This window comes from Henckelia pumila, chromosome 4, assembly GCF_033568475.1.
Source record: "Henckelia pumila isolate YLH828 chromosome 4, ASM3356847v2, whole genome shotgun sequence".
NCBI lineage: Eukaryota > Viridiplantae > Streptophyta > Magnoliopsida > Lamiales > Gesneriaceae > Henckelia > Henckelia pumila.
This window is the reverse complement of record NC_133123.1, coordinates 74,439,015-74,457,261: the sequence shown is the minus strand read 5'-3', so window position 1 is coordinate 74,457,261 and position 18,247 is coordinate 74,439,015. Positions and strand designations below refer to the sequence as shown.

At 34.1% G+C, this 18,247-nt stretch overlaps 2 protein-coding genes and 2 pseudogenes across 2 annotated transcripts; all 4 read right to left on the bottom strand.

Moving 5' to 3' along the window:
• Positions 1-297: 297 nt before the first annotated feature.
• Positions 298-723, bottom strand: LOC140861246 (uncharacterized mitochondrial protein AtMg00240-like). Its single transcript, XM_073264240.1, has one exon. The coding sequence runs from the start codon at positions 721-723 to the stop codon at positions 298-300; it is 426 nt and encodes a 141-aa protein (XP_073120341.1).
• A 4,551-nt stretch (positions 724-5,274) lies between these two features.
• On the bottom strand, positions 5,275-9,627 carry LOC140861244 (uncharacterized; annotated as a pseudogene).
• LOC140861245 (uncharacterized) lies at positions 5,468-6,899 on the bottom strand. Its single transcript, XM_073264239.1, has 2 exons — positions 6,442-6,899; positions 5,468-6,314 (listed from the first exon to the last, which is right to left on the bottom strand). Exons 1-2 carry the CDS (start codon positions 6,897-6,899, stop codon positions 5,468-5,470), a joined length of 1,305 nt encoding a protein of 434 aa, XP_073120340.1.
• A 183-nt stretch (positions 9,628-9,810) lies between the features above and the next one.
• LOC140861243 (uncharacterized) lies at positions 9,811-13,522 on the bottom strand (annotated as a pseudogene).
• Positions 13,523-18,247: the final 4,725 nt, after the last annotated feature.

Below are 18,247 nucleotides of genomic sequence, written 5' to 3'. Positions count from 1 at the left end.
ACAGATGAACATTAAGGATGAAAAGGAGGAAATGGATAGGGGTTTAGTAAACATATCTGCGAGTTGATGTTGTGATCGAATGGACATAAGTTTGAGGAAACCACTATTGACCTTTTTCCGAACAAAGTGACACGGCAATCGATGTCGATGTGTTTGGTGCGTTCGTGAAACGTCGGATTAGAAGCAATGTGTAACGCCACTTGATTATCACAAAACAACAAGGTACGTAGGACTAGGACTAGGAGCAGTGGGCTGCATAGAGAGATCGAGTAGAAGTTGATGTAACCATACCAGTACTTAACTTGAAGTTGCTGTCATAGCCCGATACTCGGCTTCCGCAGATGACCAAGAGACCGTGTTTTGCTTCTTGGCCTTCCACGAGATCAAGGCTGTACCGAGAAATATACAAAAACCTGTGGTGGACTTCCTGGAATCAGTGCAAGAGCCCCAATCCGCATCAGAAAATGCTTTTAGTTGTAACGGAGAAGATGCCGGAAAGAATATCCCTTGACCAGGGGTGCGATTCATATATCGAAAAAGGTGATGAACTTCTTTAAGATGTGGAGGACGAGGACTTGCGACAAATTGGCTGAGTTTATGGACGGCAAATGTAATGTCCGGGCGAGTAATGGTAAGATATAGTAAACGGCCAACTAGACTTGGATAATGAGAGCCATTGTCCAAAATATCACCATCCGAATTAAGATCAATTTTAGGATCCATTGGAACATGTACTGGTTTAGAATCCAGATAACCAGTGTCTTCTAACAACTTCAGGGTGTAGTTTCGTTGAGATAACACAATTCCAGAAGAAGAGCGAATTGTTTTAATATTTTAAAGGTTTAAGCTTGCATATTTAAATGATTTTAATTAATTGTTTAGTTTATTCTTTTAAATGATTTTAACTGTTTAGCTTATTTGTTTAAATATTTTCGAGGGTCCAACTTATTTATTTTAAATAGCCTTAGTTTAGCGGTTAGTTATTTTAAATTATTTTAAATGTCTAGCTTATTTATTTAAATCCTTTTTAATTGTCCAAATCATTTTAAAGATTTTTATGTTCGCTTGTGTATTTATTTAAATTGCTTTTAAACGTTAGTCTAGTTTTTTTAAATTATTTTAAATCGCTCTACTTGATAGTTAAATATTTTACTTGTTGTCGTGACATCGAAATATTTAAATTAGTGTTTAAATTCTTGAATTTTCAAGCTTTTGTTTTATTTACTGCAATTTAATTATAGTCCTAGTTTCCAATTTAAATAGCACTTTTTAAAAGTGTGTAGCACTTTTTTCCAATCACTCACACTCACACACTCACAATTATATACATGCATCTATACTTACTCGCTTAAACTTAAATACATAACCTTACCCCCAAATAATACTCTCAAACCTCACTCAATCTCACGCCTAACACACACACACATATACACGACATTCCCCTGTTTTTCCTCCATAGCATCCATCGGCTTCTTCTCATGGAGCTCACGCCGCCTGCATTTTTTTCCGCGTCTCCTAGGCGAGCTGGTCAAAGCTGTTGCTTCCTCCCTTGAACTCGGATTCCAGCTCGTTCCAGCCTAGTTCATTTCGGTCATAGCTCACTCCAGATTTTTGCTTTCTTTCGATTTCTTAGCTTAGGCAAGATTATGGGTTTCTTTGTTCACCATGTAGATTATTATATATTGTGTGTTTGCATTTCAAAATTCTTTTAAATTTTAAGAGCACGTTCGAAAATTTCAGTCAAGATTTAATGCCCTATTCGATTTATTTCTGTCAAAACTTTTCCACTTTCATGCTTGAGGAATTATGATATTATGATGCCTTGTTGAGGATTGAAATGAGCATGTGTTTATGGTATGCTTAGGATTGTGTTGGAAGTAGCTAAGTAATTGGAGTTGAAGTGCCAATGGTATTGGGACTGTTTGGAGTCGAGTTTGAGGGGTTTTCATGAGCTGGATTTGGTTAAGGCAAGGGCTGCTTCGAGCTGGGAAATGGGCTCGGGGCAGGGCTGTTTTGAGCTAGAGAATTTAGTTTGGGGATGGTTGGGCTCGGTTATGACTGTGACTAGGGGCTGCCCTTTTGAAGGAAGTTGAGCTGGGTTTTGGGCTGTTATGGGGTGAGTTTAAGGGGGGTTTTGGGTGAGCTTAAATGTTGGTTATGATACTAGGATAGTGGCTGGAGTTTGGAGACAAATAGATAGGTCTTTGGAGTGAGTTTTGAAACAAGACATGAGCAGAATTCTGTTGGTGTGTGAGCTGTCCGGAAATTAATTTTTAAAACAGGGTTAAACTCGGGTTTTGGTCAAGGGCTCGGGTCTGGAATTAGTCTAAGATGTTGGAAATATGTCGGCTCAAGCGGGAATCAATTCGGTTAAGTTTTGGTCGAGTTCTAAGCATTGAAAGAAATAGGTGCAGAATTTTAGACTTGTGGGCTGCTGTCCGGAATTTAATTTTCATAAAATTGTTTGGATAGGAATAATACCCCGAAGATGACTTTCTTATTTATTTGTGTCACGGAGTAGTGGTTTCAAGCGGGACTCTTTTTTGAATAAGATTTGAGTGAGTTATAGGTTTTACGGGCGAACCGCTCAAATTGTCCTAAGCGCAAATCTATAGATTAGACTCCTATCCTAGGTTTGTCTCCTAAATCACCATCCCGGTCATCCACATTTGAGTTTCTTGCATGATCATTGAGTAAATATTTTCAAGTACATTACATTTACATATGTATGCTAAGTTTTTATATCAAGACAAGAAAGAAAGTATGAAAGAAAATATTTTTATGAACGAAGTGAGATGATTGTGACTATATTTATGACGTGTATGGACGGGCTGGGAGACGTTCTAGCTTCCCATACCACCTGACGTGTATGGACGGGCTGAGAGACGTCTTGGCTTCCCTTACCAAATTTATGGGTTTGGACGGGCTGGGAGAAATCTTGGTTTCCCTTACCAAGTATGGGTAAGACGGGTTGGGAGATATCCTGACTTTCTTGTGGCATAGTACACTGCAGCCATGATCATGATCGGAACCAGAGTCACAATTCAAGGATATAAGTTCACAGTTAGAGTTCAAATATTTATGACTATGTTTCAGTACAGTTTATACAGTTACAGTGATTATATTCGACTTAGCCATGCATATGTTCATTTATGTTCACTTCTTTCCTTTAGAAATTATTTATTTAAATTAAGGGGTACAAACAAAAGTATTTTTAGTATAAGCTATTTTTAATCTGCGTGTGCATGTATTTATGTAGTACTCGTTATTTCCCCCATATTTTTGTTGGGCCCCTAGGCTCACTACATCTACTTGGTGCAGGTTTAGGTTATCATTGAGATTGCGGGGCAGGACTATCGAGTGGACTGTGATGCGGGCACAACACATCCCTCTAACCATGCTAGTCTTCCGCAAAAGTTTATTTTAGCACTTTAAAGTCATTCATCTTGTTAATTTAGTAAATGTAAATGTAAAGATAATATTCTTTGGAATTGTTTGTAGGCACTTATGTATCAACTTTTTTAACTTTTAGATAGTTTGGAGTGTCAATCTCTTTCTAAGGTTTTCGTTATTTTCTTTTTTCGGTCTAGTTTATTTGGTATTGTTGTTTGCATTTTAAATTTATTGTCTGTAACAGACGGGTTTGAATATAAATAGAGAGGTCATGCCGAAAATTTTGAAAACCCGTATTTTTATTTAGTTTAATTTAAAGTAGAATTAGGGTCGTTTCAAGAAGTGCAACAAATTTGAAACCAGAGCCTCATGTAAAAAGTGAGTAATCAGACTTACTTTGTTTAAATCCAAGCTGAATGATGAATGAAGAGAGTTTAGAATACCATTATCGGGAGGCTTGCTTAAGCCCATATATCGATTTATGCAGACGAAAAACTAGCTTGTATTTGGATTTTGTTGACTCCCCCTGTCGAAGATAACCCAATGAAAGGTCCCTGCAAAATTCTTCAAACAGGTCATCATGAAGAAAAGCGTTGTTTACATCCATTTGAACAAGATTCCAGGCTTGGCTGGAGGCAAGAGCCAAGAAAACTTTGATAGTAACCAGTTTGGCGACCGGGGAAAATGTTTCAACAAAATAAATGCCCTCTTGTTGAGTGTATCCCTTAGAAACCAATCGAGATTTGTACCTTTCAACAGAGCCCGACGAGTTGAATTTAGTCTTATACACCCAACGACAACCAATTGAATGTTTACCTGGTGGAAGTGGAACAATGCTCCATGTGTTATTCTATTCCGTGGCTTCTAATTCAAGTTTCATGGCCTCACACCACTTTGGATGTTTAACTGTCTGGTGGTAAAATTAAGGCTCAGAATGTGAAGAAATATTCAAGACAAGATTCTTGAAAGAAGGACAAAGATCCTGATAACCAATTGTGGCAGACAAGGGATAACGATCACATGGTGACACTTTATCAAGCTTGCTTTGTGTGAGAAGATTATAGTGATAGTATCTGAGATAGTTTGGAGGACGAATGATTCTTGAAGAACAGCAAGAAAGTGACTCAAGAGCTGCATTTGATTCAGTAACAATTGATGGATCCGGAACAGATGACTCAAGTTGACCAACTGGTAGAACATGGTCTTAGTTGAGCTCGAATGGAAAGGAAAAACATCTTCATGAAACACAACATCACGTGAGATAAAAATATATGTGTTTCATTTGTGGATCATAAAGCTTATACCCTTTGATTCCAGGAGGATATCCAATGAAAACACATGGCTTTGCTCGAGGATCAAACTCGGTACGAGAACTGGACAAGGTTGATGCGAAAGAAAGGCACCCAAAAACTCAAAGCCCAAAGTAATCCACAGATTGATTGTATAGAATCTCATAGAGTGACTTATTGTGTAATAAAGTAGATGGGGTTCTGTTGATGAGAAATGTAGTTGTTAAAACACAGTCAGTCCATAATGAGAGTGGAAGTCTTGCTTGAAAATATAGTGCTCTAGCAACATTTAATAAGTGTTGATGCTTGCGTTCGACAACGGAATTCTGTTGTGGTCGTTCAACACATGAATACTGGTGCAAAACTCCTCTTTCTAAGAAGAAATCAGTAAACTTTATCTCTTTGGCATTGTTCGATCAAAACACTTTAAATGTTGTGTGAAACTGAGTGCCGATCATGCAAAAAAATCGTGGAACAACTTGCAATACATCAGATTTGTTTTTGATTAAGTAAACCCATGTGAACCTTGTACAATCATCGACTAAGCTAAGAAAATATTGAAAATCAGAATAAGAAGGCACATAATAAGGAAGCCAGATATCACAATGTAGCAGATCAAAAGGATGGTAAACCATGTTATTATGTGATACAAACGGTAATCTCTTTTGTTTAGCAAGTGGACAAATGTAACACGATGTATGTGTAGCACTGTACAAAGTATCACAATGTATAAGTTTTCTTAAAGTAGCTAGACGCTGATCCGATAAATGTCCTAGTATATTGCGTCAGCTTTGTAAAGACACCTTATTGACATATGTTGTAGGTGATTCATTCATCAGATCGGTGGATTGAAGAACATATAGACTGTCAAGCCTTTTACCCTTGACAATCATCGTCATGTGCGTGATATCCTGAACCAGGAAATAATCAGGAAAGAACACCACAGATAAACTAGGATCATGAGTCAGTGCGCTTATGGAAAAGAGATTAAACTTGAAGTTGGGAACATATAGGACATCCTTTAGAACCAGATGTGGACCAATAATGATATCACCTCTGAACTGCACTGAAACACATGAATTATCTGGCAATGGAATAGAGGAATGGGTCACAGATTGTAGATTGTGAAACATAGAGAGATTGACACAGACATGGTGTGACGCTCCAGAATCAAATATCCATAATTGGGGATCGAAAAACAAAGAATTTTGCATAACAGAGAAACAAGTACCTGTAGGATTAGTGCTGGAACTTGGTTCTTGTTGTGAATGTGGAATAGAAGAAACCATTTGGCTTGACATAAGTGTCATCAGATGTTGGCACTGATCAGAGTTGAGAGTCTGGAAGAAAGATCCAAAAGTGGGAGCAACTTGAGTAGTAGAGGCAGATTCTTGAGTTGTGACTGAGAGTTGGTGAACCGCAGCCTGTGAATTGTTGGTAGAAGAGGACCTGTAATAATGACGATAACCAGGAGGATAACCATTAATCTTGTAGCATTTATCAATGGTATGTCCATTGATTTTGCACTCCGTACAGTATGGGCGCTCTTTCTTGAAGCCTCTATAACTACTAGTTGTAGAAGAATTGGTTACAACTTTCTGTGGACGAGGGGCCTTGACATTAAAGGCCATACTGGAGGAAGATTCAGGCATTGAAGATGACGGGATGCCAATGCTTCGTTGACGTTCTTCTTGTAGTACCAAGGAAAAAACCTTTGTTATCGGAGGAGTGGATGCATGAGAAGAAGCTGGCCACATACATGAGAAAAGGATTCATTAAGCCCCATGAGAAATGACATGACATATTCATTCTGGAAGTAGTGTTGAATCTTTTTGACACCATCACAAGAGAATTTGCCACAATTACATTGTGGTTTGTAATTCCCCAGCTCTTCCCATAGCGTCTTAAGACGGGTGAATAGGTGCTAACAGAGTCATGATTCTGAGTGAAACTGGAAATATCTGTACGAAGTTGGAATACCCGAGGCCCATTGCTTTGTTGATATCGATCACGAAGATCATTCCAGATATCGGTCGCACAATCGGAGAATATGATGCTGGCCGAGATTTCTTTAAAAACGGATTTCAAAAGCCAGGAAACGACAATACTATTTCCGCAAACCCAGGAAGACAGCAAATCTGGCATAGAATCATCAGGTTGTTTAATCGAACCATTGACAAACCCCAGCTTGTTTTTCGAAGATAGGACGATCATCATCGATCAGTTCCAAGCAATATAGTTATATCCATTTAGTGGTTGGGAGACAAATACATGTATTATCAGCATGGGAGAGAAAGTAGGATTCATGGGATCATCAATGGCGGATCTGCCAGAGAGACCATGATTGAAGGAAGCCATTAAATCAAGCCCAGAAGGATTGGAGAAATCAACGAAAATCGATCAAAGAATAAAAAAATTCAAAGATCAGAGATGATCGCAGAAGCGAGCCATACAAACTGATACTATATTTGATTTGGAATCAAGAAGAAGATGAGAGAAAATGCTTTCTCTGTATTGAATGAATTTTTCAACTGATAAATGATTTTTTTATATCAAGTAAACCTATATAAAACTCTTGAAACAACATTATGAAAGTAGGAATTTTAGGTCATTACTCTACAGCATTTTGCTAAAATGTTTGGTGATTACATAATCCCTTTCATTGATTTCAAGTATAGACTAAAGACATAGGACATTTAACCATTCTTGTTGAATGTGATTGATGGTTCAGTCTTAATTTCTCAAATTCACTTCAATCAGAAGATTATATATTTTACACTAGATGTGTTAGAAAACACGAAGAAAAATTTTGAAGTCATAAATTTGTTATTATTGTATAAAAGTTTTTATTATTCATAATTGAAAATTCTTTTTAAATTTATAAGCCTCAAATTGAATTTAATTTAAATGTTGGACTAAGGGACTGTGAATATTTTACCAAAAACCATTTAATCAGATTCTGACCATTAAATCGGAAACATTAGCAAATAGAATACTTCTTAACTACATTTTTCATGTTCATGTCTCTTCTGATTGGCTTGTCAATCAAAGAACATATTGCATTTTAAAAGATAATATAAAGTAGATCGAAAATAAAAGCCAATGGAAGTGCCAGATTTTATTCCTCGCAATCCATTGAAAACAAACAATTATCGATCAAACAATTTGAATTATGACAGACATTTAAATTGTGGAAAATTTAGAGACAAAAAAATATGGTCAATGGTAACGTGCAATGCTAACAAAAACTTTTGGAGCCCAAGGAATTAAAGTCAGTGATTACCTTACTATCTTCGTTGTTAAAGCATTGCAAGCACTGTTGTATGACATGATTTCCATTTAGGTCTTTGATGAGTGTTAGAAAGCTTGGTTCAAGATTTGAAATAACTCTTAAAATTTGTTGTCTTGTTTTGAGTGTCTCGATCAACTTCTGAACAACCCGGGTACTGTTACCAAATGAATTAAAGTTTACCATGCCTGTATCACGATAAATTAGAAATAAACACGAAAAGCATACCCATGTGTATTTAGGGAGTGTTTGAAAAATATTGTGCTTTTGTAGAAGTGAGTAAATCTATATATTATAAAAAGTTAAGAATTAAAAATCAAAAGTTGATAGTGCTTGGAAACAAAAGTGAAAAGCAAAAAATTAAAGTTGGGTAGTGTTTGTTAAATAAGTGATTATAGTGATTTTGACATTGACCTTTTTATTAGAATCACTTTTAGAGAATCATAATCATCATATGACCAGCTTTTGAATTTTAATTAAGTTAAACATAAGCTAACACATAATTTTGGTTTAAAAAACACACAAAAGTGATTTTTTTAAGCCAAAATCTAACAATCACTTTTTTTAGTGATTGCAAACACTCCCTTAGAGTGATTCTAACAAGCTTTCCTGGCTCCACAGTCGCCCTGAGCAATATGTGCATCTTTTGTTCTTCATTGCACACATCCATCAATTTTTGGATTAGATAATTTTCAAATTGATTCATCATAAGTTCCACTGTATGATCAATTATATCACTGAATATGATATGCACGTCTCGAGAATTTCTTTCATCAAACATCCTTTTCAAGAAACGACAACCATGTTGATCCTTGGATATGTGATATATATATATATATATATATATATCCTTGCGCTTCTGCAAGGGAGCTACACTTCGGTAGGGGTTGGAAAGGTTTATACATTTTCAGATTTAATCGAGTATCTTGCTGCAATATGGAGATGAGCATCAAATTTTGACCTCTTTCCTCGACCCTTTTCAACACTTATCTCATGAATAAAATCTTTATGCATGGATGTTTTCCCTCGAATGTACATATCTATTTATCCCATAGTTAACACATTCTCCTTGAATTATCGAACAATCATCATTGGTGAAGGATTCAACATTCTCTTGAGACGCTCTGACACACAAAGGTACTCTGTTATTTCCATCAGACAGTAGTGGCTGGTAATGAAGTAAATTTTCAACATTACTCTAAGAGATCGATCGACCCAATTGAACCACATTCGGTTAATATACATCATTTCTAGATTCAATCAGATTTATATCATTTGACGAAGCATATAATGGAGCACCACCAGCCAAAGGCCTGTTTAAAGTTGAAGATTCATTTGACACAGCAAATCCCATAGAGAAATGATTTCTTGTCAACACATGGCTTTTACAAATTTGAGGAATCTGAGCACTAATAGGGAACTCAGACCGAGCAAACATACCATCGGGTTGACTAGGCCAATATTGTGATCCCAATAAATTAGAAATTCTTTGCTGATGTTGCATTTCCACAAAGACAGAACTCATCCCGCCCTCAAAATTCATAGGCCTCATAGGAATGGAGGGATTATAACCCTCATAACCTGAAAAACCTTTTCCATAACTATCATGTGCCTCACATTTCTCCAAACTCTATCTGAATTTGCACGTTTACACATTGCCCATGAGATCTAAAACCATTTGGTGATACTAGAAGATCATCTTGCTCATCACTAATGTATATTTTACTGAAATTCTTGGATAAACTCAAACCATAAACACAATTTATCTCATTAGCCCCATTAACCTTATTAAAATACAACAAAATTTCATTCTTAGAATTCAAGTGGGCTTTAATCTATTCAAATCGGGGTTTCATCGTTACACAGTTCAAGACACTTTTCAACAACATGGCTACTAAACTTTTGCATCGAGAGATGTAAATATGTAACTGCCCTCAAATTGATACATCATCTTGGATGTAGCAGATGGTATCTTCAGGTCCAAGATAAATTGAACAACATAATTTCTGCTTGCAAAAATTATATTCACTTTTTAGCAGAAATGTGATCATATATATATATATATATATATATATATATATATATGTAAACAAACATTAAGAATGGTGAAACATTCAAGTGGATTATAAAAACTTGGTACGAATTTCAAGTATTTTGTAATAAGAAAGGAAACAATCAACTTCGTAAAATAATTTCTGCATGCAAAATTTATATTCACTTTTAACAAAAATGTGATCATATATATAGGTAAACATTAAGAATGGTGGAAAAGTCAAGTGTATAATAAAAACTTGTTAATGGAGAATGTAAATCTAATCATATTGTCTTTGATGGAAATCAATAATTGCTTTAATTGTCCTATGTAGCTCTTCTTGTGCCACAGTCATAGAGACGCCACACTTGGTATACAATTTGAAAGATTTGAGTAGCACACTTGCCATCGGCTACTCCATTGAATGCAATGGCAAGCTCTTGGGTTTATTAAAGAAAACCTGAAACATGGTGCTGATCATCATTGCAATATGTTACTCAATCATTACAAGATGATAAAATATAAATTTTAATTTTAGCAGAAAAGATCATTTTTTTTTGTGGTCACGATAGAATATAAAACTAGCTCAAACATATTAAAAGATAGATTTCTATGATAGACTCTATCAGTTTGGTTACCCAAATGGATCTTGAGCAAGCAGAAGACCATTTGTCAAAATTTCTGCAAACAACTTTTCTCGATTCTCTCCATTTGAAATTTTGATGCAACGTTGCAGAACACAGCACCCATACTTATGCATTGCTATATCAAAATATTACTTTGCAGCGGCAATAAAAATGAACTGCAATTACAAGAAAATGGATCAGTTAAAAATTAAAAGCAAACAAGAGAAGTTTGTGTCACGTTATACGATGCATATGACATGTACTATAAGAATTTTCAACCGATAAATGATTTTTTTATACCAAGTTAACCTATATAAAACTCTTGAAACAACATTATGAAAGTGAGAATTTCAGGCCATTACTCTACAAAATTTTGCTAAGATGGTTGGTGATTACATAATCTCTTTCATTGATTTCCATGTATAGAATAAAGTCATATGACATTTATTCATTCTTGTGGAATGTGATTGATGGTTCAGTATTTCTCAAATTCACTTCAATCAGAATATTATATATTTTGCACGTGATATGTTAGAAAAGACCAAGAAAAAGTTTTAAGTCATAAATTTGTTATTGTTGGATAAAAGTTTTTAGCCTGCATAATTGAATAGTCTTTTTTAAATTTATAAGCCTCAAATTGAACTTAAATTAAATGTTGGACTAAGGGACTGTGAATATTTTACCACAAACCATTAAATCAGATTCTGACCATTAAAACGGAAACATCAGCAACTAGAAGACTTCTTAACTACATTTTTCATGTTCATGTCTCTTCTGATTGGCTTGTCAATCAAAGAACATATTGCATTTTAAAAGATAATATAAAGTAGATCAAAAATAAAAATCAACGAAAGTGTCAGATTTTATTCCTCGCAATCCTTTGAAAATAAACAATTATCGATGGAACAATTTGAATCATGGCAGACATTTAAACTGTGGCAAAATTTAGAGGCAAAAAAAATATGGTCAATGGTAGCGTGCAATGCTAACAAAAACTCTTGGAGCTCTAGGAATTAGAAGACAGTGATTACCTTACCATCTTCGTTGTTAAAGCATTGCAAGCACCGTTGTATGACATGATTTCCATTTAGGTTTTTGATGAGTGTTAGAAAGTCGGGTTCAAGATTTGAAATAACTCTTAAAATTTGTTGTCTTGTTTTGAGTGTCTCGATCAATTTCTGAACAACCCGGGTACTTTTACCAAATGAATTAAAGTTTACCATGTCTGCATCATCATAAATTAGAAATAAACATGACAAGCATACCCATGTGTATTTAGAGTGATTTTAATAAGCTCTCATGGCTCCACAGTCGAACTGAGCAATATGTGCATCCTTTGTACTTCATTGCACACATCCAGCAATTTTTGGATTAGATAATTTTCAAATGGATTCATCATAAGTTCCACCATATGATCAATCATATCACTGAATATGATATACACATCTCGGGAATTTCCTTCATCAAACATCCTTTTCAAGAAACGACAACCATGTTGATCCTTGGCTATGTGATATAATATATATATATATATATATATATATATATATATATATATATATATATATATATCCTTGCGCTTCTGCAAGGGAGTTACACTTCGGTAGGGGTTGGAAAGGTCGATACATTTTTAGATTTAATCGAGTATCTTGGATTGCTGCAATATGGAGATGAGCATCAAAATTTGACATATTTCTTTGACCATTTTCAGCACTTATCTCATGAATAAAATCTTTATGCATGGATGTTTTCCCTCGAATGTACATATCCTCTATTTATACCATAATTAACACATATTCATTTAATTATCAAACAGTCATCGTTGGTGAAGGCTTCAACATTCCCTTGAGATGCTCTGACACACAAGGCACTCTGTTATTTCCATATTCAGATAGCAGTGGATGGTAATGAAGTAAATTTTCAACATTATTCTGAGGGATTGGTCGACCCAATTGAACCACATTTGGTGAATATACATCATTTCTAGATTCAATCAGATTTATATAATTTGATGAAGCATATAATGGAGCACCACCAGCCAAAGGCCTGTTTAAAGTTGAAGAGCCATTTGACACAACAAATCCCATTGGAAAATGATTTCTTGTCAACACGTGGCTTCTACAAATTTGAGAACTCTGAGAACTATTAGGGAACTCAGACCGAGCAAACATACCATCAGGTCGACTAGGCAAATACTATGATCCCAATAAATTAGCAATTCTCTGTTGATGTTGCATTTCCACAAATGCAGAACCCATCCCGTCCTCAAAATCCATAGGCCTCATAGGAATGGATGGATTATAACCCCCATAACCTGAAAAACCTTTTCTATAACTATCATGTGCCTCAAATTTCTCCAAACTCATCCAAATTTCCTCGTTTACACATTGACCATGAGATTGAAAACCATTTGGTGATACTAGAAGATCATCTGGCTCATCACCAATGTACATTTTACTGAAATTCTTGGATAAACTCAAACCATAAACACAATTTCTCTCATTAACCCCATTAACCTTATTAAAATACAACAAAATTCCATCCCCAGAATTCAAGTAGGCTTTAATATATTCAAATCGGGGTACGGTTGGTGTCTTGGTGATCCAATGTCCGAAAGAGAATACCCACAAGAAAAAAAACTAGAAGAGGAGCCATTAGATTTTAAAGAAAACCCACTCTCAGGGGAAGATATACATGTATACTTATGCTTCAAAAGTTCATCATCATAAATGCCATAGACATGGTCATATCCATTTCCATGAAAATGACCAACAACATCAAGATCACTTCGACGACAATGATGATGATGAATGTTCGATGATGATGTCTCATGGGGAATCTCTCCCAGTAACCTTTCGAATTCATCATCATCCTTCATGTTTTCTGCACCCCTCTTTTCAAACATCAAAGCAAATTATAATTACAACAAAAACAAGAACAAAAATATAAACATAGTCAAACAAAAAACAAGAAAAAAATATAACACAAGAATCCACAACAAGAACAACAATGCAAGGACCAGAAAACCCACGTCGGGAAATGATCAATAGAAGACGAAGCAATGATAACCCACAAAATATAGGCGCTTTTAGCATCTAAGATGGTCCCAAAATACCAAAAGTACTAATAGTCTAATACCAAATATGGCATTCGGGAGGGGTTTGAGACCGTGAAATTTCGAAAACATTTCATAAAGTTTTCTCTTCGAAAAAGATTTTTTATTTACTTCATTTTTCTCATTTTTATATTCCATTTAGCTTACTTGGTAAAACATACAAATATTAATGGATGCATACATATTAATCACTACGATACTCTTTATATTATACACACACTCACTGATATGGTCTCAGGTCATTAAAGCATGAAAAAGTATTGATTTTATTGACAATACTTAGAAGTTTGTCGGAATAATCCTTTATCACTTCTGATTCCTTCATCCTTTGCATCTCAAATTCTCGAATCAAATTCAATACTTGTATCCCTTTGATCCTTTCGCTTTTTTTGTATTCTTTCTTAAAAATATCACAGATTTCCTTGGCTGTTTTCAGTGTCATGATTCTGGTAAAAACAGATGAATAAACTATCGTAAACAAGATGGTTTTTTCTTTTGATTTTCTTTGTTTCTTATCCTTTTATTTTTGATTTGTGTCATTGTTGGGTTGTCAGGCAGATCTGGAACTTCATATTCTTGTTCAATGGCTTCACATAAATCATTGGCATCTAGATATTCTTCCATTCTAATAGCCCATATTTGATAATTTGTTCCATCAAATAGTGGAATTGTGGTGAAAGAATGTTTTGAATTCATTATGAAAATTTTGATATCTCACAGATCTCTCAAGAAATTGGCTCTTGATACCAATTTGTTGGATATTATGGAGAAAAAAAAAAAGAAAAATAACGTGAAGCAAGTAGAGAAAGAAAAAAATTATTTTTATTATGCAACCTATCATCTATTTATATAACATAATTAATATAGAGACCTAATGAAACTAGAGTTCTAGAAAAAATATTCTACTAATTGAAGATAACAACTAAAATTCTAAAAGATAAATAAAGATATTGTTATAATTATAAAATGATAATAGATATATTTAAATCAGCTTCTTAAGTCATCCAAATAAACAGGATGCAAGTGTTGAATTTGATTCGAGAATTTGAGATGCAAAGGATGAAGGAATCAGAAACGATAAAGGATTATTCCGACAAACTTCTAAGTATTGTCAATAAAATCAACACTTCTCCTTGGCTCAAAAGCTGCATGATTCATCATTTTTCCAATGTTGAAGCCATTAAAGAATTCATACGCTTGCTTTTATTTGTGCACCGAATGTTGATGATATCAGGAGGTTTATTCTGGTCGTTCACAAATAAATTTGTGTCCTTAACATATCTAGGAATTTTTTTTTCTCCTTGAAGATGAATTTCACTAGCGTTATGCATATACTTTGTCTTCTCCATCACACCATTTTGTCGATAAGTGTATGGTTTTTTATTTCATCTTTCTATAATTGTGTGTTGCTTCTGTGTAGGCCTCCAAACCGTGTTTTGTTGTAAAAACTGCGTCGTTTGTTTCTTATTTCGATAGACAACATATTTAGAGAGCTCCTCCTTCACGTGAATTGAAATTTTCATCAAATTGTCTTTTTTCATGGAAGGTGCATCAATACATAATTAATATAGAGTCCTAATGAAACTAGAGTTCTAGGAAAAATATTCTACTAGTTGAAGATAACAACTAGAACCCTAAAAGATATAATAAATATATTGTTATAATTATAAAACGATAATAGATATATTTAAATCAGCTTCTTGAGTCATCCAAATCAACACTCCTACTTGACTCAGAAGCTGCATGATTCTTCCTTTTTCCAATGTTGAAGCCATTAAAGAACTCATACGCTTGCTTTTATTTGTGCACCGAATGTTGATGATGTCAGAAGGTTTATTCTGGTCGTTCAAAAATAAATTTGTGTCCTTATTATATCTAGGAATTCTTTTTTCTCCTTGAAGATGAATTTCACTAGCGTGATGCATCCATCACACCATTTTGTCGATAAGTGTATGGTCCTTTATTTTGTCTTTCTATATTTGTGTGTTGTTTTTGTGTAGGCCTCCAAACCTTGTTTTGTTGTAAAAGTTGTGTCGTTTGTTTCTCATTTGATAGACAACATATTTAGGGAGCTCCTCCTTCACGTGAACTGAACTTTTCACCAAATTGTCTTTTTTCATGGAAGGTGCATCAATATAATCCTCCATTAAATCTAAGACAAAACTCTTCCATTGCATTTGGACTTTAAATATCTCAATGTTTTTTGCATCTTTTATCACACAACTTTTGTCTTCAAACAACACATTATAGCCTTTTCCAACAACTGAGTAACACTCAAAAGATTTTGATCAAGTTCAGGAACATATATGGGAAGCTGTTGAACAAGAATATGAAGTTCCAGATCTGCCTGACAACCCAACAATGACACAAATAAAAAATCAAAAGGAGAAGAAACAAAGAAAATCAAAAACAAAAGCCATCTTGTTTATGGCAGTCTCTTCATCTGTTTTTACCAGAATCATGACACTGAAAACAACCAAGGAAATCTGGGATATTTTTATTAAAGAATACGAAGTAAGCTAAAGGATCAAAGGGATGCAAGTGTTGAATTTGATTCGAGAATTTGAGATGCAAAGGATGAAGAAAATCAGAAACGATAAAGGATTATTCCGACAAACTTCTAAGTATTGTCAATAAAATCAGACTTTTTGGCACATATTTTCCTGATTCTAGAATTTTTCAAAAGATTCTAGTTACAATTTCGGAAAAGTTTGAAGCCACAATTTCATCCTTGGAAAATTCAAAAGATATTTCAATTATTACTTTGGCAGAATTTTTGAATGCACTCTAGGCACAAGAACAAAGAAGAATTATGAAGCAAGAATCAGTTTCAGAGGGTGCGTTCCGAGCCAAATTATATAACAATTCTCTTGGTAAGAACAAGAAAAATTATGGCAACAATCAAGTCTTTCCACATTGTCCCAACTGCAAAAAAACCAATCATCCACAAAATAAGTGTTGGTGGAGTCCAGAAGCATGATGTCACAAGCAGGGGCGGATTTAATATAGGGCCAAGAGGGGCCACGGCCCACCCGAAAATTTTTGAAATTTTTTTTAGTATATACTATTTTTTTTAGTTTATTTTATATATAATATATGACCGCCTAAAATGATAGCAGTTGGCATTTGGTGTAGTAGCGGGTCTTCCAAATTAAATTTTTTTGGTTCAAGTTCGAATCCTTGGAGGACCATCTTTTCTTTTTTATTTATGTATTCCACATTTTAGCACCTTTATTTTCATTTTTTTGTGAGAGATTTAGCACCTTTATTTTAAAATCCTCTTACCATTTTTTTTAATAACTTTAAAAGTCATCACCTTTTATTTTAAACTCTCTTACAACTTTTTTATTTTTTGTTATTTAAAAAATTACCATCTTTTATTTAAAACAATAAAATAAGATTGATTTTTAATTTCTTAAATTTCTTATTTTACTCAGCTTCAATAACATCTTGCTCGATTTTTCAAAGATTTGAAGTGATTTTAAGGTTTGAGATTTTGGAATTTTTTGTAGCTGATAATCACATTATTTTTAAATCAAGTTTGGTAAATTTTTTATTTTTCTTAACATCAAAATTTGGTTATGTTTTTCTTTATGTTTCGTAACTTCTTTAATCTATTTCGTTATGTTTTTGTTTTGTTCTATGATATGTTTTATTTACTTATATCATCTTGATTTTGGAAATTAATAAATTATTTGAAACTTGTGATATTTTTTTTTCTAATTAAAAAACTTACTCATCGACTTGAACAATAAACAAAGTCATGTCGACTTTTGCGTGCAAAATTAAAAAAATATAATAAAATCTTAATACACTGAATGAATGATTACATATTACTTTTATTATTATTATTATTATTATTTTTTTTTTCTAATATATAGAATGTAACATCTATGTGAATTGATATCATGTCTATCGTTTAACAAGTTTTATTGGTTATAGATGAAAAAAAAATTATAAAATATAAAAAACAACAATCTCTAATATTTACAACGATAGATTTTGATATATAATCGATAATATCTTTTAAGAAACATTTTGATTTCCACTTTTAGGAAAAAAAATTATATTAATTTTATGTATTATATATATATATATATTTTAAAAAATTATATTCATGTTATTGAAAGTTATACAAACATATAATAATTATTTTCATCATTTTATATGGAAACTCGCCCCCCACCCCCCCCCCCCCCCCCCCCCCCCCCCCCCCCCAAACATGGAGTCCTGGATCCGCCCCTGGTCACAAGTGTGGCCAGTTAGGGCACGTGGAGAGGATATGCAAGATTCAACAACTAGGCGAAGCAAAAGTTATTGAAGATCAACCTCATAAGGAGGAGTTGTTTGTCGCATCATGTTTTGCCATGAATAACTCTTACAAAAAGTTTTTTGGTCGATAGTGGTTGTACAAACCACATGACTTATAATCGAGATCTTTTCAAAGAACTTAACAAGACTAATGTTTCTAAAGTTAGGATTGGAAACAGACAATACCTTGAA